We start from the raw sequence: 23014 nt of genomic DNA on the forward strand, positions 1-23014 counted from the left end.
CCACCTCTCGCGCATGTCTGCAAAGACCCGCAAATAAATCTCTGGCTTTGCCCCCACCGTAACGTGAGGAAGGAAATCTCGCGAGGTTTGGGTCCTCTGAGCGTGCAGGTCCGAGGCGGTCCGCGGAGGTTTACCTCCGGCCAGTGATGGGGCTGAGCTCCGCTGACCCCTCCAGCCGCCTCTCCACTGATGGTCTCTGCTGGGTCCTGAGTCTGCTCGCTGAAGAAGGTGAACAGACGAGTGGAGTCTCTTCCCTTGGGTGCGTAGGTCCCTGTTAGCAGAGGCTTTGAGTCCTAACGCCACTGTTGACGGCTGCGAGGGATTGAGACCAGAGTAAGTGGAATAAATCCAGGGACATGAGCGGGCAAAGGGAGTCGGAAGTTTCCTTCCCCTGGGCCGCTCTGGTGCTTTCCACCTCTTGAACTGCTTGCCCCCTGTCCCTAGCCGCTTCCCTGCGCTGGTTACCCGCTCCTTGGAGCGGTACTTCCTTTTCCCGGCCTCAGTTGTGAGCTCCTCTTTCCGGATCTGAGATGCGGAAAGTTTCTTGAAGCTTTGGCCCTAACCCTGTGTGGACGCATCTTCCTTTTCTCTTTTCTTCCTGCCTAAACCCACCTGGGTGCTAACCATTGAGCGGAGGGAAGAGGGACCCTTTCGGTTTTGAGTTTACCGCTTTGCAGAATATATCATGCCTATAACCATTTCTTGTCTCTTGAAAAACTGCCCTCTCAGGAATACTACTCTTTTCCTGGTTTTCTTCCTTTCCAATGTATCCCATCTCTCATAATGGTACCAGTATCCATCCCTCTGTCCAAACGAGAAACCGTTGTCCCTGATTCTGCATTTCCACTTGCACTGAACTGTATTATTTCTTCCACCAGAATTATTGCAGGTACCCACCCTACCCCAGTAGTTTCGCCACCTTCATCCTTCCATACAGTTATTCTGAAATCTGTTTATGTCAGTCCTTAAACTTTGTCAGTAACCATATTGCTGATGGAATTAAGTCTTAATTGTGAGGCATATCATTTAGGGCCTTTTACTATCTATCCCAATTCATTTTACCTTTTTCCTCTCCTCTTACTTCTCCTCCAAATACCTCGATATCCAGTCATACGAGAGAACTGTTTTTCCCCAAACATGTCATGCACTTTCACAACTCTGTGCCTTTGTGTGTGCTGTACCATCTGTTTAGAATGCTAACTCTTCTTCTCCACCCCATGCCTCACCTGTCAAGACCGAATTCATAGATCCTTGTTTTCTCATACTCCCCCAGGTGACATTAATAATGCCATTGTGCTCCCAGGGCACTTGAAACAGCTCTGCAGTATTTATTAGGTTGTATTATTTGTTCATGTATCTGTATCAATTTGAGCTTGAGTCTGGAATCCTGTCTTATTCATCTTTGTAACAAAAGCTGGTCCAATGCCTGGGGGTATAGCAGGCATTATTTGGATGTACATAGCAGGCATCATGTGTGTACACATTTGTAAATATGTATACTTGTAAATACAAGTTCTAAAGATTAATGATAGAAGTCCTTAGTGCCCTTAAATAGCCAGAAGGAACCTTGTATGTTAAAGGCCCCTGATCCGTTTTGAACATGAGAAACTGTACTCCTAACACAGAAGTAATTGTACTTTTAGTATTTGTTGGTTGAGATTATGCATAATGGGAAAAAAAACTAACCCTTTAAGTGATTTGCTATTTTATTTTACTAGTATCTGTCTACATTTGAAAAATAGAGAAATAAGTGGGTGAGCAAATTATTTTAGACTACAGATTGTACTGGGTGCGTGTACATCCATGTAACTTCCAATGACTCCTTGGCCCATAGGTTATAAATAACCAGTTTAGGTTAGTTCCTTGACTTGTCATACCTGTTTGAACCTCCACGTATATGCAACTTATATTTAGCTACAATTCTAAGGTAAAAAAAATTCTCCTATGTCCTTTTAAATCCTGTTCTTCCAATTTTAAAATTTTATCTTCTTCAGGGGTGCCTGGGTTGCTCAGTTTGTTAAGCATCAGACTCTTGATTTCGACTCAGGTCATGATCTCATGGTTCGTGAGTTCCAGCCCTGTGTCAGGTTCTGCACTGCTATCACAGAACCTGCTTGGGATTCTCTGTTTGCCTCTCTCTCTGGCTCTCCCCTGCTTGCGCTCTCTCTCTCTCTCAAATTAAATAAACATTAAAAACAAATTTATCTTCTTAATAAAGCTTCAAACGTGTTCATTCCATCATTTTCAGAGACCGTTAAAAATTTTTCTATGCTTTCAAATGCAGAAATATATTGTCGATAAAAGATGCTTATTTTTATATTTAATTTACATACACTCTTTCTTGATTTCTTTAGATTAAAAGTTTCTTTTTTTTTTTTTAACGTTTATTTATTTTTGAGACAGAGAGAGACAGAGCATGAACGGGGGAGGGTCAGAGAGAGGGAGACACAGAATCCGAAACAGGCTCCAGGCTCCGAGCTGTCAGCACAGAGCCCGAGGCGGGGCTCGAACTCACGGACCGCGAGATCGTGACCTGAGCCGAAGTCGGCTGCTCAACCAACTGAGCCACCCAGGCGCCCCTTAGATTAAAAGTTTCTAAGGAAGCCATAACTATGCTTTTTTATTTTTCTGGTTCCATATGTATCTGTTAATACTATGTACTAATTAATACAGTTAGTATGCCCGAACAATCCAATAAAATTTAAACTAGGTTGTTAATATTTAAGGACAGAGGCACCTGGATGGCTTAGTCAGTTGAGTGTCCCACTTCAGCTCAGGTCATGATCTCACGGTTCATGAGTTCGAGCCCCATGTACGTTCACTGTTGTCAGCACAGAGCCCACTTCGGATCCTCTGCCCCCTCTCTCTCTGCCCCTGCCCCACTTACATGTGTATACGGTCTCTCTCTATCTCTGTCTCTGTCTCTCTGTCTCTCCAAAATAAACAAACATTAAAAAAAGCATATTTAAAGAAATTTATGGTGTGTCAGTAGTCACGATATTTCTGTGTAGGTCCAGCTATGGGATAGTGGATTTGTGGATGAAAGAGAAAGAAGAGTGACTTGAATTTCTTTAAATTTTTCTTAACCAAAATGTAAAACTGAACAGCTGGCAGTTGGTATTTTGAGTGGGTGGTGGTTTCTCTTTTATCAGCAGCAGAATGTTCCGAAACCTCTGCCAGGAGTCTGCCAACATCTTTGGGTGGCAAAGTGGGCGAGAATGTGGCTAATGCAGGCAGGGAAAAACCCGCTTTAGAAAAATTCCACCTGTAAATTGGGCCTACCTATGGAAAATAATGTAAGTGCACTGTGACCAGTTATGACAAGCACTATAAAGATAGGCAGATAAATTGAAAATACTCTCTTTTTTTACTGGAGTCTATTTTTAAATATTTAAAACTTGCTAGAGAGTTTGGAAAACAATCTTCTTCCCACTCCACTTACCAGCCAAAAGAGGGGGAGAAAGCACAATGATTTTCAAAAAAGTTGGCAAAGTAAATGCATGTTATAAACTATTTTAAACTTCTGTTGTTTCACATACAGGAAATGAACACGCGGATTCTTAGAAACTCTGTGTCACTATTTTTCTAAAGTGTTAATAAAATTATGCTTTCAATTATCTGATGTTTATAATTCCTTTCTCTGAATAGGTATATTTTTGTAGTTATAAAACATATTTTAACTATAACTGATTTTGACAGTATTTCATTATGCAACCTAGAGATTTTTTAAAGTGGATGTTAATTTTAATTTCGAAAAACCTGTCAGTAAACATTAATCGATTTTATAATTAACTGTGATGCCCAATTAAAGTGGATGCTAGGCTTTTATTATTCATAAGGGAAAATAGTTGAAATTTTGTGGGTTTTTGTTTTTTGTTTTTTGGGTTTTTTTTGTTTTTTTTTTTTGGTCTTTTCTTCACTTACAGCCTCGTTTATTTTCTATTGCTGGCTTGATACTCAGTTTTTGTAATATCTTGGAAGTCCCATTGGTAAAGCATGGTCAGGGAATTTGCATTGTTTTTCCACCCGGGGAGACAGGTGGTTTTTACATGGCTAAAAGTAAACAGAGTCCTGAGGATCCACGTTGGCTCCTGTGTAGAGCACTAAACTCAGGATCAGAAATTCTATTTCTGGTACTAGCTTGGCTCCTTGCGTTTCCTCATTGATGAAATGGGAATAACATTTGTCCTGTTGACCAAAAGAATATAAGGTAGGATTCTTTGAGTTCAGACATCTACCAACGGTTTGAATTAGTTAAAATTAATAGCTAGCAGTTTGATCTAGAGTGCTCTGGATGTCCATTTAGTTGGAGAGAAGGTTGAATTAGGTTGAAGAGAAGGCTAAGAATAGGTAAACAGTTTTGAAGAAGAAAAGGGTAACTTGCTATATCAGATAGTAAGGGTGTATTTTACAACTGTTAACAGTATAGGCAGCGTGGTATTGTTGTGGAGATAGATAAAGAAAAAGACCCAGAGGTAGAATAGAGAGCTCAGAAACATACCCATACATTTATTGAGAAAACATACAATATGTGTGGCATTAAAATGAGTGGGGGTACTTCTTTCCACAAGAAAGAAGTGATTATGTGACATAGAGATGCTAATTATCATTATAATGGCAATCATATTACAGTATATAAATGTATCAAGTCAACATGTTGTACACCTTAAACTTACATAATGTTATATGTCAAATATATTTCAATAGAAAAAAATTCAGTGGCGGAAGAATGTACGATACAGTAAATGAGACTGGGACAACTAGTTGTCCCCATAAGAAAAAGGAAATATAAATAGATACCTTCCTTCTGCCACACATGCATATAGCCACCAGAAGAATTCATGACAAAGACAAAACCTTGGGGACAGGGAATGCACGATAGTTTTGTCCTTTAGGCAGTGCCAGATAATTGGAAACATTATATAACCTGTTGAGACTATCTTCTTTCAGTCAGCATAACGCCTTTGAGATTCATCTGTATTCTATCAGTACCTCATTTCATATGACTGCTGTACTACAGTACAGTTTTTCCACTCATTTCTCTACACGAAATACCCAGAAGTAGTACTGTTAGGTCATGTGGCAGCTATATGGTTAACTTGGTAAGAAACTGCCAAACCATTTTCTGAACTAGCCATATCATTTTGCATTTTCACCAGCATTATAGGATAGTTCCAGTCACACTGCATCCTTGTCAGCACTTGGAATGTCAGTACTTATTTTAGCCATTTTATTTGGGGTGTAGTGGATCTCATTGTAGTCTTAATTGCATTTCTCTAACGGTTAATGACTTTGAATATATTTTCATGTGCTTATTTGCCATTTATATATCTTTTGATTAAGTGTTAAAGTCTTTTGCTCATTTTAAAAATTGGATCATTTTCAGGGCGCCTGAGTTGCTCAGTCAGTTAAGCGTCCGACTCTTGATTTCAGCTCAGGTCATGATCTGACGGTTCATGGAATGGAGTCCCATGTCAGGCTCTGCACTTCTCTCTCTCTGCCCCTCACCTACCTGTTCCCGCAGTCTGTTTCTCTCCCTCTCTCTCAAAATAAATAAACTTTTAAAAAAATGGATCATATTCTTACTGTTAGTTTTGAGACTTTAATTTAAAGTATTCTGGATAAAGTCCTTTGTCAGATACGTGATTTGCAAATTTTGCCTCACATTCTGTAGCTTGTCTTTTCAGACTGTCTTAACAGTGCGTTTCCCAGAGCAAACGTTTCTAGTTTTGATGAAGTCTAGTTTATTAAATTTTTCTTTTATGAATCAATCATTTGGTATCATGTGTGAAAAATCTTTGCCTAACCCAGGTCACAGTGATTTTTCTCTGCTTTTCATTTTACATTTACATCTGTGGTCCACTTTGAGTTGATTTTTGGGTAAAGTGTAAGAATTATGTTGGGATTAATTTTTTGGCATATGGCTGTCCAGTCTTCTAACACCATTTGTTGACAAGACTGTCCCTTTGAAGTATCTGTGTACCTTTTTCAAAAATCAGTTGACCATGTTTCTGTGGGCTTATTTCTGACCTCTGTTCTGTCTCTGCCAATACCATGCTGTCTTGATTGCTGTAACTTTATAGTAAGTCCTAAAATTTGGTGGTATGATTTCTCCAACTTTGTTTTCAGAATTCTTTTGGCTATTCTAGTTTCTTTGCATTTTCATAGAAATCTTAGAATTAGCTTGTCAATTTCTACCAAAAGGCCTACTGTGATTTTGATTGGAGATTGCATTAAATCTACAGATCAGTTGGGGAGAATTAACATCCTAGTATGTTGAGTTTCCAGTTTATGAACACAGTGTGTCTCCACTTATTTAGGCCCTTTTTGGTTTCTTTCATTAGCATTTTGTAGTTATCAGTGTACTTACTCAGTATGTTTTTTTAGATTTATACCCCAAACTTTCATTTTTTGAACTATTATAAATGTATTTTTTAAATTTTGGTTTCTACTTGTTCAGTGCTAACAAATAGAAAAACCATGGATTTTTTTTTTTTTTTTTTTTTTTGCACATTGATCTTGTATCTTGTGACATTGCTAAAGTCACATGTTAGCTACAGGAGTTCTTTTTTGGATTCTTTGGGTTTTTTTTTTCATAGACTACATGTTGGCTGCTAATAACAGTTTTATTTTTTTCCAATCTATATGTCTTTTATTTCTTAATGACACCAGTATGATATTGAATTGGAGTGGTGTTTGGGGACATCCTTGTTCCTGACTTTACAGAAAACATTCAGTCTTTCACTTAGGTATGATATTGGCTATATTGAAAATGCCCCTTAAATAAACATTAAAAAATTCAAATAAAGGGGGCGGGTGCCTGGGTGACTCAGTTGGTTAAGTGTCAGCTTCGGCTCAGGTCATGATCTCACAGTTCCTGAGTTTGAGCCCCATTTCAGGCTCTGTGCTGATAGCTCAGAGCCTGGAGCTTGTTTCAGATTCTGTGTCTCCCTCTCTCTCTGCCCTTTCACTGCTCGTGTTCTGTCTCTTTCTGTATCTCAAAAATTTAAAAAAAAAAAAGAAAGAAAGAAAACGCCTTTGTCAATTTGAAGCAATCCCCTTCTATTTCTATTTGCAGAGAGTTTTTATTGCAGAGAATTTGTTTTGTTTTTTGTTTTTTTTCAAATGCACCAATAGTATGAAGAAGTGTTTTTTTTGTTTTTTTTTTTTTTAACGTTTATTTATTTTTGAGACAGAGAGAGACAGAGCATGAACGGGGGAGGGTCAGAGAGAGGGAGACACAGAATCTGAAACAGGCTCCGGGCTCTGAGCGGTCAGCACAGAGCCCGACGCGGGGCTCGAACTCACGGACCGCGAGATCGTGACCTGAGCCGAAGTCGGCCGCTTAACCGACTGAGCCACCCAGGCGCCCCTTGTTTTTGTTTTTTAATGGTGGATTACATTGGTTAATATTGAAATGTAGAAACAAACTTGATTTCAGGGATAAACCTTACTTGCTTATGGTGTATTATTCTTTCTATATGTTGCTGATTTGACCTGCCAGTATTTTCTTGAGAATTTTTACATTTATGTTTATGAGGGACATTGGTTTGTGGTTCTCTGTCTCTCTCTCTCTGAAGTGTGTCTGGTGTTGGCTTCAAAGTAATGCTGGCATCATTGTATGAGTTTGGAACTATTTTCTTACATTTTCTCAAAGAGGTTGCATAACATTGGTATTATTTCTTTATATGTTTGGTAGAATTTGCCATTAAAACCATCCAAATAGTGATTTTTTGCAGAATATTTTTAACTACAAATTTAATTTCTTTAATAGTTATAGGACTATTATGGAATAGTTACAGGACTATTAATAGTTACCTGTTTCCTCTTGTGTGACTATGTAGTTTGTGGTTTTAGGGAATTAATCCATTTTGTCTACATTATCCAATTGATGTGTGCAGAATTTATTATTGTATTCACCTGTCCTTTTAATGAGTTAGGAATCTGACCTGATACCCTTTTTTTCATTCCTGACATCAGTAATTTATATCTTCTCTTTTATTTTTATTTGTCCCTTCATCAGTTTTGCTGGAGGTTTATCCACTTCATTTGCTTTTTCAAAGAACTAGGTTTTGGTTTCATTGGTTTTTCTCTATTGCTTTCCTGTTTTCAATTTCATTGATTTCTGCTCTTTTATTATTTCCTTCTTTCTATTTACTTTAGAGTTGATTTTGCTCTTTTCCTGGTTTCATAGTTTGAGGCTTAGGTAGTTGATTTGAGATATTTTTAAATTGTTTTTTGTTTTTTTAATGTTGAATTTTGAGAGAGAGCAAGACAGAGCATGAGAGAAGGAGGGGAGAAGAGAGAGGGAGACCCAGAATCCAAAGCAGGTTCCAGGCTCTGAGCTGTCAGCACAAAGCCTGACATGGGGCTCAAACTCACGGACTGTGGGATCATGACCTGAGCCGAAGTCAGACACTAAACTGACTGGGCCACCCAGGCGCCCCTGAGATATTTTCAATTTTCTAATAAAAGAATTTAATGCTACAAATTTCCTTCAAAATAGTGTTATACATACATGACAAATTTTTTGATATCTTGTATTTTCATGTTTATTTAGATGAAAGTTTCTGATTTCCAAAGTTTTTTTTTTTCCCCCCTGAGTTCGTTGTGTGTTAATTTCGGATTTTCTTATCTCTTTGTTATTTATTTTAAATTTCATTATGGCCATGGAACATAATTTATATGATTGCAGTTCTTTTTCATTTGTTAAGGTTTGTTTTGTTATCTAGGATAAGATCTATCATAGTGAAGATCCTGTGCACACTTAAAAATAATATGTATTCTGTTGATACTTATTTTATAAATATTAATTCAGTCCACCCCATTGATGGTGTTTGTTCATGTCTTCTGTATGCTTGCTGATTTTCTGTGTACAAATTCTATCGATTACTGAGAAAGAAATTCTCTATATGCTAGCAAAATCTTATTATTTGTCTTGTTTATTACAACCATCCTAGTGGGTGTGAAGCATCTCATTGTAGTTTTGATTTGCATTTGCCTGATAGTTAATCATGTTGAGCATCTTTTCCTGTGCTTATTAACACTCTGACTTTATTTTGATTAGTGTTTGAATAGTATATCTTTTCCTGTACTTTTACTTTTAACTTACCTATATCATATTTGAAGTAAGTTTCTATAGACTATTTACAGTTGGGTTCTGATTTTGTTTTTTTAATTTCTATCTTCTGCTTTTTCTTTTCCCTTTTTCTTTTTTTTTATTGAATTATAATTAATTTGCAACGTTATATTAGTTTCTGGTGTACAGCATACTGATTTGACAATTCCGTACATTACTCAGTGCTTACCATGAAAAGTATAGTCCCCATCTGTCACCATATATTATTACAACATTGAATATATTCCCTATGCTCTACTTTTTGTCTCCGTGACTTGGAAGCTTGTCCCTCTTAATCCTCTTTATCTATTTTACCCATCCCCCAACCCATCTTCCCTCTGGCAACCACCAGTTCTCTGTATTTAAGAGTCTGGTTTTTTTTCATTTTTGTTAGTTTTTCTTTTGTTTTTTTAGATTCCACATGTAAGTGAAATCATACAGTATTTGTCATTCTCTATGTGACTTACTTCATTCAGCATAATATTCTGTATGTCCATTCATGTTGTCACAAATGGCAAGATCTCATTCTTATGGCTGAGTAATACTCCATTTTATGTATATACCACATCTTTATCCATTCTTCTGTTGATGGACACTTAGGTTGCTTCCCTCTCCTGGCTATTAGAAACAGTGCTGCTAGAAACATAGGGCTGCACATACATTTTCGAATTAATATTTTTGTTTTCTTTGGGTAAATACCCAATAGGATTAATGGATCATATAATAGATCTGTTTTTAATTTTTTGAGGAACTTGTATACTGTTTTCTACAGTGGCTGCACTAATTTACATTCTCACCAACAATGCATGTACTTTTTCTCCACATCCTTCCCAACACTTCTTATTTTGTGTCTTTTTTTTTTTTCTAGCCATTGTGACATGTGAAGTGATTACTTACTGTGGTTTTGATTTGCATTGCCCTGATGATAGTGGTGTTGAGCACTTTTTCATGGGTCTGTTGGCCATCTTTATGTTGTCTTTGGCAAAATGTTCATTGAGGTTCTTTGCCATTTTTAAATTGGTGTATTTGTGGGTTTTTGGTGTTGTGTAAGTTCTTTATATTTTGGATATATTAGCCTCCTATCAGATATGTCATTACAAATATCTTCTCTCATTCAGTAGGTTGCCTTTTTGTTTTGTTGATGGTTTCATCCAGTAAGCAAAAGCTTTTTAGTTTGGTGTTAACCCCAGTAGCTTAATTTTCCTTTTGTTTATCTTGTGTGAAGAGACCCATCTAGAAGAACGTTGCTATGGCTGATGTGAAAGAGATTGCTACCTGTGTTTTCTTGTAGGCGTTTTATGGTTTTGGGTCTCACGTTTAAGTTATTAATCCATTTTGAGTTTATTTTTGTGCATGGTGTTAAGAAAATGGTTCAATTTCATTCTTTTGCGTATAGCTGTCCAGTTTTCCCAGTACCGTTTATTGAAGAGACTTTCTTTTCCCCCATTGTATATTTTTGCCTCCTTTGCCATAAATTAATTGGTATGTAAATAATGGACTTGTTTCTGGGCTATTTTGTTCTGTTGTTCTGTGTCTTGTTTTGTGCCAGTACCATACTGTTTTGATTACTAGAACTTTGTATTCTATCTTGAAATCTGGGATTGTGATACCTCCTGCTTTGTTCTTTCTCAAGATTGCCTTAGCTATTCAGTGTCTTTTGCAGTTCTATACAAATTTTAGATTTATTTTGGTTCTGTGACAAATGCTATTAGCATTTTGTTAGGGATTGCTTTGAATCTGTAGATTGCTTTGGGTAGTATGGACATTTTAACAATATTAATTCTTCCAATCCATGAGCATGGAATATCTTTTCATTTGTTTGTGTCATCTTTAATTTCTTTCATTAATATTTTATAATTTTCAGAGTACAGATCTTTCACCTCCTTGGTTAATTTCATTCCTAGGTATTTTACTATTGCTACTGTAATTATAAATGGGATTGTTTTCTTGATTTCTCTTTCTGCTCCTCATCAGTGTATAGTAATGTAACAGATTTCTCTGTATTAATTTTGTATCCTGCAACTTTACTGAATTCATTTATTCTAATAGTTTTTTGGTGGAGTCATTAGGGTTTTCTGTATATAGTATCATGTCATCTGTGCATAGTGACAGTTTTACTTTTTCCTTACCAATTAGGATGCCTTTTATTTCTTTTTCTTTTTTTTTTTTTTAACTTTTTTAAATGTTTATTTATTTTTGAGAGAGAGAGAGTGTGAGCAGGGGAGGGGCAGAAAGAGGGAGACACAGAATCTGAAGCAGACTCCAGGGTCTGAGCTGTCAGCACCGAGCCCGATGTGGGGCTTGAACCCACAAACTGCAAGATCATGACCTGAGCCGAAGCCAGACACTCAATCAACTGAGCCACCCAGGCACCCTATTTCTTTTTCTTATCTGATTGTTTCATCTAGAGCTTTTAGTACCGTGTTGAATAAAAATGGTGACAGTGGATATCCTGGTCTTGTTCCGGATCTTAAAGGAAAAGCTCTGTTTTTCATCATTTAATGTTAGCTATGGGTTTCTCATATATGACCTTTGTTATGTTGAAGCATGTTTTCTCTAAAATTACTTCGTTGACACTTTTTATCATGAATTGATGTATTTTGTCAAATGCTTTTTCTGCATCCGTTGAGATGATCATATGGTTTTTATCATTTTTCTTATTTAATGTGAAGTATCACATTGATTGACTTACAAATAGTGAACCACCCTTGCATCCTTTGAATAAATTCTACTTGATCCTGTTGAATGATTTTTTTTTAAGTATATTATTGAATGAGGTCTGCTAATAGTTTATTGAGGGTTTTTGCATCTCTGTTCAACAGAAATATTGACCTGTAGTTTTCTTTTTTTGTGGGGTCTTTGGTTTTGGTATCAGGGTAATGCTGGCATCCTAGAATAAATCTCAAAGTTTTCCTTCATCTTCCATTTTTTTTTTGAATAGTTTAAGAAAAATAGGTATTAACTCTTTAAATGTTTGGTAGAATTCACCTGTGGAGCCTTCTGGTTCTGGACTTTGTTGGGAGTTTTTTGATTACTGATTCAATTTCATTACTAATAATTGGTCTGTTCAGATTTTCTATTTCTTCCTGGTTCACTTTTGGATGATTTTACATTTCTAAGAATTTATCCATTTCTTCTAGATTGTCCAATATGTTGGCATATGATTTTTCATAATTTTCTCTTAGAATCTTTTGTATTTCTATGGTGTTGGTTGTTTCTCCTCCTTCATTTCTGATTTTTTTTTTTTTTTTTTTGAGTCTTCTTTTTTCTCTTGATGAGTCTGGCCAGAGATTTATCAGTTTTATTAATCTTTTGAAAGAACCAGTTCCTGGTTTCCTTGATCTTCTTTATTTTTTTTTTTAACTTTTATTTCATTTATTTCTGCTCTAATCTTTATTATTTTCTCCCTTCTGCTAGCTTAAGGTTTCTGCTAGTTTTTTTTTATATGAAATTTATTGTCAAATTGGTTTCCATACAACACCCAGTGCTCATCCCAACAGGTGCCCTCCTCAATGCCCATCACCCACTTTCCCCTCCCTCCCACCCCCCATCAACCCTCAGTTTATTCTCAGTTTTTAAGAGTCTCTTATGGTTTGCCTCCTTCCCTCTCTGTAACTTTTTTCCCCCTTCCCCTCCCCCATGGTCTTCTATTAAGTTTCTCAGGATCCACATAAGAGTGAAAACATATGGTATCTGTCTTTCTCTGTATGACTTCTTTCACTTAGCATAACACCTTCCAGTTCTATCCATGTTGCTACCAAAGGCCATATTTCATTCTTTCTCATTGCCAAGTAGTATTCCATTGTGTATATAAACCACAATTTCTTTATCCATTCATCAGTTGATGGACATTTAGGCTCTTTCCATAATTTGGCTATTGTTGAAAGTGCTGCTATAAACATTGGGGTACAAGTGCCCCTATGCATCAGCACTTCTGTATCCCTTGGGTAAATTCCTAGCAGTGCTATTGCTGGGTCATAGGGTAGATCTATTTTTAATTTTTTGAGGAACCTCCACACTATTTTCCATAGTGGCTGCACCAGTTTGCATTCCCACCAACAGTGCAAGAGGGTTCCCGTTTCTCCACATCCTCTCCAGCATCTATAGTCTCCTGATTTGTTCATTTTGGCCACTCTGACGGGCGTGAGGTGATATCTGAGTGTGGTTTTGATTTGTATTTCCCTGATGAGGAGTGACGTTGAGCATCTTTTCATGTGCCTGTTGGCCATCTGGATGTCTATTTTAGAGATGTGTCTATTCATGTCTTCTGCCCATTTCTTCACTGGATTATTTGTTTTTCGGGTGTGGAGTTTGGTGAGTTCTTTATAGATTTTGGATACTAGCCCTTTGTCTGATATGTCATTTGCAAATATCTTTTCCCATTCTGTCGGTTGCCTTTTAGTTTTGTGGATTGTTTCCTTTGCAGTGCAGATAGGCTTCTGCTAGTTTGTTCTTTTTCTAGCTCTTTAAGGTGTAAAGTTAGGTTGTTATTTGAGATTTTTCTTGTTTCTTATGGTAGAGCTGTACCACAATAAATTTCCCTCTTAAAACTGCTTTTGCTGCATCCCAAATATTTTGAACCATTGTGTTTTCATTTTCGTTTGTCTCCATGTATTTTCTTATTTCCTCTTTGATTTCTTGGTTGACCCAGTCATTTGAAGTAGCATGTTGTTTAGCGTCCGTATATTTGTGGCATTTCCAAATTTCTTCTAGTTTCATACACAGTTGTGGTTGAAAAAAGATGCTCGATATGATTTCAGTCTTCTTAAATTTATTGAGACTTGTTTTACTGCTTAATATGTGATCTATACTGGAGTATGTTCTGTGTGCACTTGAAAAGAATGTGTATTCTGCTCTTTGGGATTACAGTGTTCTATATGTATCTGTTAGGTTTGTCTGGTCTAATATGTCATGCAAAGCCATTGTTTCCTTGTTGATTTTCTGTCTAGATTGTTTATCAATTGATATAGGTGGGGTGTTAAGAGTCCGGTATTGCTGTCCATTTCTCCCTTTATGTTTATTAATAATTGTTTTATGTATTTTGGTACTCCTGTGTTGGATGCAGAGATATTTACAGTTGTTATATTCTCCTGATGGATTGATCTCTTTATTTTTATATAGTGCTTTTCTTTGTTTCTTGCTACAGTCTGTGCTTTAATATCTATTTTGTCTGGGGTGCCTGGCTGTCTCAGTCAGTAGAGCATGAGACTTTTGATCTCAGGGTTGAGCCCCATGTTGGGTGTAGAGATTACTTAAAATCTTAAAAAAAATTAAAAATAAAGTATTTTGTCTGATACAAGGATTGCCACCCTGGCTTGCTTTTTTTGTTTTTTGGGTTTTTTTTTTAATGTTTGTTTATTTTTGAGAGAATTTGCAAGTGAGGGAGGGGCAGAGAGAGAGGGAGACAGAGGATCTGAAGTGGGCTCTGCACCAACAGCAGAGAGCCCCACTTGGGGCTCAGACTCACAAACTGTGAGATAATGACCTGAACCAAAGTCAAACTCTTAAGTGACTGAGCCACCCAGGCGCCCCACCCTGGCTTGTTTTTGGTTTTGTTTTTGGCTTCTATTTGTATGGTATGTGTTTTTCCAGTCCTTTCAGTCTGTATATATGTCTTTAGGTCTGAAGTAAGTCTCTTGTAGGCAGCATTTAGATGGGTCTTGTTTCTTTATCCATTAAGTTGCCCCAATTTTTTTTTTATTGGAGTTTATTTATGTTTAAAGTAATTATTGGTAGGTATGTATTTAATGCCATTTTGTTAATTGTTTTTTAGTTATTTTTGTAGTTCTTCTTTGTTCCTTTCTTTGTCTCTTGCTCTCATCCCTTACGGCTTGGTGGCTTTCTTTGGTGTTATGCTTGGATTCTTTTCTCTTTATTGTGTGTGTGTATTAATAGGTTTTTGATTTGTGGTTACCATTAAGTCCACATATAAAATTTATGTGTGTAGCAGTCATTTGTAATTTAATGGTCACTTAAGTTTAAACACATTAAAAGCACTAAAATGTTACTTCCCCATCACGTTTTATGTATATGATGTCATATTTTACATCTTTTTATTTTGTGTATCTTTGGATTTTTGTAGACATAATTGATTTTTCTATTACTGTATTTTAACCTCCATACTTGTTTTATAAGTGATTTATCTACTACCTTTATTACATACTTGTTTTCACCTGTGAAATAATTTCCTTTCTTAATTTTCTTATTTCTAGCTAGGGCTTTCTCTTCCACTCAGAATTTCCTTTAGCATACTTTGTAAGGCTGGTTTGGTGGCGATGAATTCCTTGAACTTTTGTTGGGAAATTTTACCTCTCTATTCTAAAGATAACTTTACTGAGTGGAGTATACTTGTTTGCAGGGTTTTTTCCTTTCAGCACTTTGAATATATCATACCACCCCCTTCTGACCTGCAAAGTTTCTGCTGAAAAATCAGTTTATGGTCTTACAAGAGGGCTTCCCTTGTATGTAGCTGCTTTCTTTTCTCTTGCTGTTTTTAAAATTCTTTATCATTACTTTTAGCCATTTTAATCATTACCTGTCTGTGTGGACCTCCTTGAACTAATCTTGTTGGAGGCTCTTGGTGCTTCCTGGATTTGCAAGTGTGTTTACTTCCCCAGATTAGGGAAGTTTTCAGCTATTAGTTCTTCAAATAGGTTTTCTCTCCTTTTTTCTTTTCCCCTTCTGGGATCTCTGTATTGCAAAGGTTATTATGCTTGATGGTGTCACTGCATTCCCTTAACCTATTCTCATTTTTTATTCCTTTTTCTTTTTGATGTTCAGCTTGGTTGCTTTCCATTACTGTGTCTCCTAGATCACTAATCCATTCTTCTGCCTCCCTTAATCCCTTGATTACCTCAAGTGTGTTTTTTTGTTTCTCTTACTGAATTATTCATCCCTTGCTGGTTCTTCATCTCTTCCTTAAAGTTCTCATGAATTCATTCACTCTTTCTTAAGTTCAGTGAGTATCTTTATGACCATTACTTGGAATTCTTTATCAGGCATATTGCTTATCTCAGTTTCATTTAGCTCTTTTGCTGTGATTTTGTCCCGTTCTTTCATCCGAGACATAGTCCTGTGACTATGTTTTGTCTAACTCTCCGTGATTGTTTCTGTGTATTAGGTCAGCTACGACTTCTTGAAAGTAGTGACCTTGTGTCAAAGAGGTCCTGTGGTGGCCTATAGTATAATGCCCCCAGGTCAACAGAATCAGGTTTTCCAGCAGTGTCCTATATGGGCTGTATATGTCTTCCTGTTGTGACTGAGCCTTCAGCCCAGTTGACTGCAAAGCCTACTGTGGGCACACTGGGCAGGGTTTAGTCCCTGAGTTGTTGAGGAACCTGTGTGAGGCCCAGTTGGCTCATGGGTGGCAGGGTCAGCAGTCAGGCTACCTGTCTGCAATTAGCCTCTCTATGTTGGTACAGCAAAAGGCAGGGCCTTCTCCCTGCAGAGCCCACAGCAGCTTTTTTTGGGGCCTGGGGCCAGCAGTCAAGACTAGGTGTCTATATTCCACCTCTGGCTGCACTTGCAGGTGCACCAAATGGCAGAGTACTCTTCCTGTACAGCCTGCTAAGAGATTCAGCTCTAGAACTGTGAGCCAGCTGGTATGTGAGATTGTCTTTCCCCTCCACAGTGCAGGAGTTTCTTTGGAATGGCACCATTCCCTGCCCGGGCTGCTTGCAGGATATGGAGGAGCGGGAGTCTCTTCAGAGGGATGTGTGCCAAGATGGGTGGGTTGGAACAGGTAGGTGGCAGGGGAATGTGGGGGCAGGGCATGCAGTGCTAGCAAGTGTGGAGAGTGTTGGTGCTGGTTCCCGCAGGTGTCTGGCTATCTAGGCTAGGCAAGGGAAGGGAAGTGGCCCCCACCATCAATTTTTTCTTGGAGTAATCTCTGAAGATTCCTGCTCTTTCAGCACATGTCCTGAGATTAGTAAATAAGTCTCCTTCACATATACCCCAGGCACTTTTCAAACTGTTGCTCCTGTGCCTGAATTATTTGTGATGCTTGCTCTTTAAGGGCAGGGACCAGTTTCCTATTGCCCTCCACCTCTTTTGTTAAGCCAGCTGATTTTTAAAGTCCCCAGAGTTAAACTCTACTGATTTTAAAAGCTCCAGAAGTTAAGCCCCGTTGGTTCTCATAGCCAGATGTTAATGGGAATTTGTCTTCACAGTGCATGTCCCCAGTGCCTGAGATGCCTGGGGTGGGGTCTGATACTCTTCCGTGCTTGTGGTGTCCCTCCCATTTGTGGTTTGTCTTGTCAGGGGGTTGGTTCCCAACCAGTCTCTACCTCTCCTACCTTTCCTACCTCTCTACCATTAACTGTGTAAGGTGTGTTCTGCCAGTCTTCAGGTTGTTTTTAGAGTTAGTTGTACAGATGTGACTGTTGTCTTGGTGTGCTCAGGGGACAGGGTGAGCTGAAGATTCTCATACTCCACCATCTTGGTTCCCCACCCTGGGTCACGTTTTTTAATTCATTCTGATAATGTCTTTAATTAGTGTGTTTATAACATTTACATGTAGTGTAATTATAAATATGGTTGGATTTAGATCCAACATCTTATGATTTATTTTGTTTGTTCCTTCAATATTTTGTTCCTTTATTTTAATTCATCTCTTGTGATTTTGACTATTACCTCTGTAGTTTTTCAAGAGGTTTCGCTAGGAATTTTATATATATATATGTGTATATATATGTATGTATATATGTGTGTGTGTATGTATGTATGTGTGTATATGTATGTACACATATGTATACATATATATGTATCTGTACGTATATATGTATGTGTGTGTGTGTGTGTGTGTATATATACACACACACACACACATATACATATACACACATACATACATATATAACTAATTACATATTAGCAGGCCCACATTGTCAAGTGCGGGGCTCAATCCCATGAATCATGAGATTGTGACCTGAGCCGAAATTAAGAGTTGGATGATTAGCCAACTGAGCCACTCAAGTACCCCAACATTTAATAATTTCAAGTGACATGTTGAAACCTTTTCACTTTATAGGTCCATTTACCCTTCCACTTTTATGTCATAGTTATATATTATATCTACATAAATTGAAAATTCTGTCAGGTAAAAGTTATAGTTCTTGTTTTCAAACATAAGGCATTTTATTTAAAAAAATTTTTTTTATTACGTTTCTTTATTTTTTGAGAGGCAGAGAGAGACAGAGCATGAGCGGGGGAGGGGCAGAGAGAGAGAGGGAGACACAGAATCCGAAACAGGCTCCAGGCTCTGAGCTGTCAGCACAGAGCCCAACACGGGGCTCGAACTCACGGACCATGAGATCATGACCTGAGCCGAAGTCGGACACTCAACTGACTGAGCCACCCAGGCGCCCCCTCAAACATAAGACATTTTAAAACACTCAGAAATAGATCACTGTATTTGCCTATTTCTGTTCTCCTTTTTTCCTGATGCTCTAAGTTGCCTTCTGATACCATTTTGCTTCTCTCTGAAGAATTTCCTTTAGAACAAATCTATTAGAAATGAATTCGTTTTCTTCTGAAAATGATTCTTATTTCACTTTCATGTATGTATGTTATTTTTCCTGGGTATAGAATTCTGGGGTGACAGTTCTGTTCTTTCTGTATTTTAAGTGTTCCACTTTCAGTTTCAATCATTTTGGCTTCTGGCCATCCTGATTCTGATGAAAGATTGATAGTCCTTCAAATTGTTGGTTCTTTATAAGTATCATTTGTCTCTTACTGTTTTCAAGAATTTTTCTTTGTTTTTAGTTTTCAGAAATTTGATTATGATGTGTCTCAGCTTAGACCTACTTGGATTTATCCTGTTTGGGTTTTGCTGAGGCCTGGGAATGATGAAGACAGGAAGATTTCTGAGGAAGAGATAAAGTGTTGCATAATTTAAGCTCATAAATAACTGTTCCAGCTAAATATGTTTCCATATTACTTTTTGCTTTTGTTTCCATATTACTTGATTGACAAGTTAGAATGTAGTTGATAGGAAATACAAACTATAATAGTATTTTAACTTCTGTTACTATTATGTCTTTTCAGCAGAGGGCTTTTTCAATCCGTTCATAAAATAAATATTCTAGTATATTAATGAATGTTACATATTCCTAGAGCATAGAGAGACAACCTTATAAAATCCACTGGGAGATGTTAAAAAAAAAAATCCTTTAGGAATGGTTTTAGTCCTCATTTCGTCTTTAATATTTTTCCAGGGGCACCTGGGTGGCTCAGTTGGTTAAGCATCCATCTATTGGTTTCAGCTCAGGTCATGATCTCATGCTTTGTGAGTTCAAACCCCACATCAGGCTCTGTGCTGACAGTGCAGAGCCTGCTTGGGATTCTCTCTCTGCCCCTCTCCCACTCTTTCTGTCTCTCTCCCCAAAATAAATAAACCTAAAATAATTTTTTTAATTAAAAAAAAATAAAAATTTTCCAGATTTATCTACAAATAAAGCATGCACTGGGCCATATCTTATGCTATCCAAAAAAATTCTCTATCCATGTTTTGAATACTGTGGCCAGTTTTTTCCTATTGGAATGAGATGTTTCGTGGAGTTTCTAGAGTCCATTTGAGGTTTCATCTGGTGCTATCAAGTCACCATTCTGATTGTGGCAGCTCTTATCTTTATAGATTTTACAACTTGATCATCCCATGTTTCTTTTTGGAATGTCAGACCAGATTTTGCGTGTCTGTGATGGAATCTTTGAACTTCTCCATAGATTTATGATTTTATTCTTTTATCTGAGGCCCCTGCATAAGGACTTGTGGTCAAAGAACTTAGTTTATAACACACTTTAAAGTAGTTCTATACTTACATATGTATGTATACTAGTACATACATAGCATGTTAGCTTGTATAGTATTTTTATTGTGTGTTGTCTATTTTAGGTAGTGTCAAGCTATCAAATATAAGTCAGTTTGTCCCCTCTTCTCCCTCCCTGTTTGTTTTGTTGTTTGTTTTTGTGGGTTTATTGGTAAGGGGACTTTAAATAACTTGAAACTTTTACTCTGAAGGATCTAGTGTTTCATGGTAGTGGAGTTGTGATGGCAGATATGGTGACTTAAATATGAAAGGAAATCTGTATTATTATCCATCTATAGCATTTGGTAATTCTCTTTGGAAGTTTGGAGAAAGGACAGGACATTGTTGGATGCTAATGTTTTCCTAGAAGCAGTATCTTGGATAGACACTGGATAGTTGTCCTTCTGTGTTTTAGCTAGTATGGGACATTGATAACTAATGACCCTTTTGCTTCTCGTTTTTTCAAGTACCTTTTGCTAAACCTCTCAAATCTTAGAAGACAAATCTTTTGGTTGTTTTATCTGGGGAGCCAGAAGTATTAATTTCCAGCTTGTTTAATTTTGGAAGCTCTCTAGAAATGTCTAGTCACATATTGAAGATTTTGTAAATTGGCAGTTTTACCCTTTAATTTATTCTAATTGAATCCTATTATTCAGGTTTGAACTAGTACAGTAGACTCTAACAGTCACATTCTGTAGCAAATTTCTGTCTTCCTAAAGTTGATGAAATCCTTAATTATAGCCGTTAACTGGGATCCATATGAGAGTTTTAACTTATAGAGCTGGCTTCTGGCCTAGTAATTTTATAGTGTGATTTTACTTTTTGAGAAAACCCTGAAGAGAGTATGGCTCATATAGAAGGTAAGGTAAAACTTAGTATAAAGAGAAAATTTGAAGTTAGTAAATTTCAGGGGCACCTGGGTAGCTTAGTTGGTTGTGTGCCCAACTCTTGATTTCAGCGCAGATCATGATCTCACAGTTCATGAGATCAGCACAGAGCCTGCCTGGGATTCTCTTTCTCCCTCTCTCTGCCCACCCCCAGTCTGTGGCCTGTCTCTGTCACTCTCAAAATAAATAAACAAACAAACAAAAAGATGGTAAGTTTCAGAAGGTTTACATTTTTGAGAGAGATTATTTTAGAATTAAAATTTGTTTTGAGGTCACTGCATACCAAATGATGAAGCTAACTAACTGTTTCATATTTTGTCTCCTAATATTTTGAGCTCCTCTTAAATATTTATTGATTTTAACATATCAAAAATTTCTGATAATGGCTGGTGCTCTAAGTAATATATTTTTTTTAATTACTTACTAAGGAAAGTGCAAGAGTTAGGATTATAATAGTTCCTATAAGAAGTAGTTCCTCCAAAAGAAGGACACTGACGTAGCATGACACATAAGAGACCACTTTGGCTGGTCAGTGTGTGTTGTGAATGGGGTCTCAGGTCACCTAACTAAGCAGAGGCTAGGAAGGATCTCCTAGTTAGTGACTGAGAATCATGAAGCACAGAATATAGAATAATAAAGTGACCTTTTTCACAAATAACAAGATGAGAGAGTGCCCTCATGAAGAGCACATTTTTTTTTTATTAAAGATTTTATTTTGGGGCACCTGGGTTGGTTAAGCATCTGACCTCGGCTCAGGTCAGAATCTCGCTGTTTATGAGTTCGAGCCCCCCGTCGGGCTCTGTGCTGACAGCTCAGAGCCTGGAGCCTGTGTCTCCTTCTCTCTCTGTTCCTCCCCTGCTCATGTTCTCTCTCTCAAAAATAAATAAAACATTTAAAAAAATAAAAATAAAAAGATTTTATTTTTCAGTAATCTCTACACCTAAACATGGAACTTGAACTTAAAACCCCAAGATCAAGAGTCGCATGCTCTACCAGCTGAGCCAGCCAGGTGCCCCAAAAGCACAATTTATATACAATATAAAATGTATTCACTTGATTTGTGCTTCTTTTCCCCACCATAGATTCAGGGTGTTTTAAATACATTCTGATTATTTCTGCAAATCATTTATATATGCTTTAATTTTTTTACTATTATAAATTCACTTTCAAGCTTATGCCATCCTAACAGAAGCAAAACTGCAAGGGTTCTTAGATGTTTTTTTCTCCCCATGAACAGTCCTATAACAATTGCAGCTTAAGAAGCATATCTATGTTAACATGAACCTAAAATAATAAAATGGTATGCTGGCTTTGTTTTGAATCTTGATTTTAATTTTATAGGTATTCCTTTAGAAATGAGTTGCACAATTGAGAAGGCACTTGCTGATGCCAAAGCTCTTGTTGAAAGATTGAGAGATCATGATGATGCAGCAGAATCTCTGATTGAGCAAACCACAGCTCTTAACAAGCGGGTAGAAGCAATGAAGCAGGTTTGATTTTTCTTCTTTCTTGTTGATTCTTTTTTTAAAAAGCAGTCCTAGACATTTATGTATTGCTTGAATCATAAATTTCTGCCTAATTAGTATTTAGGTATTTTTTTAATGTTCTATAGAATTTAAAAGTAGCTTGACTTCTATGTTTTAATTTTACTTTATCATATAATTTTGTCACATCCAGGTGACAGTATATATGCATGTATACTCTAAAAACTGTAGATTTGATCACTTGTTTTTCTGACAGTTGCACATTGGAGTTTAGAAAATATATGAATATATTAGGTTCAGATATATATGACAAAAACCAAATAATAACTTTTACTAATAGTGACACATACTTTTCGCTCTCCTGTTTTTATAATGTAATGTTCATATTTTTCTCTGTAAAAGTACTTAGTGATGTTATTTAACAATGAAGTAGTTTTTGAAAATGATGTAAGGCAGTATCTGGTTTATACATTAGGCAGTTGTTGAATTTGTACTTACTACCTTGTTTTTCATTTAATGCTATCAATAAAAGAAGAAATGAAAAGGACTTCACTTCTTATTCTTTTATATAAGAACTTGCATATAAGAATTTTCCAGTGGTCCATGGAGTTCAGCTATCATTTTAAGCCTTATGATAAAAATTTTCAACTCTAAGAGAAATATAAAATCTCTGCTATTATGATGGAAATCAGGGGAGATGTATATTCATAGCCTACTCTT

At 36.9% G+C, this 23014-nt stretch overlaps 1 protein-coding gene across 4 annotated transcripts in view; it reads left to right on the plus strand.

The window, feature by feature from the left end:
* The first annotated feature begins 96 nt into the window (after nucleotides 1–96).
* Nucleotides 97–23014, plus strand: part of FGFR1OP2 (FGFR1 oncogene partner 2) — a 34977-nt gene continuing 12059 nt past the window's right edge. For 2 of the 4 annotated variants that reach the window (XM_060658091.3, XM_060658094.3), the window contains exons 1-2: nucleotides 97–333; nucleotides 22152–22300. In XM_060658091.3, the coding sequence (XP_060514074.1) occupies nucleotides 22166–22300 (135 nt within the window). In that variant the 5' untranslated portion in view covers nucleotides 97–333; nucleotides 22152–22165. Of the gene's footprint in view, nucleotides 334–20925; nucleotides 21020–22151; nucleotides 22301–23014 lie in introns of those variants that run through there. The other 2 variants (XM_060658092.3, XM_060658093.3) reach the window with 2 other exon arrangements.

This window comes from Panthera onca, chromosome B4 (assembly GCF_046562875.1).
Source record: "Panthera onca isolate mPanOnc1 chromosome B4, mPanOnc1 haplotype 2, whole genome shotgun sequence".
NCBI lineage: Eukaryota > Metazoa > Chordata > Mammalia > Carnivora > Felidae > Panthera > Panthera onca.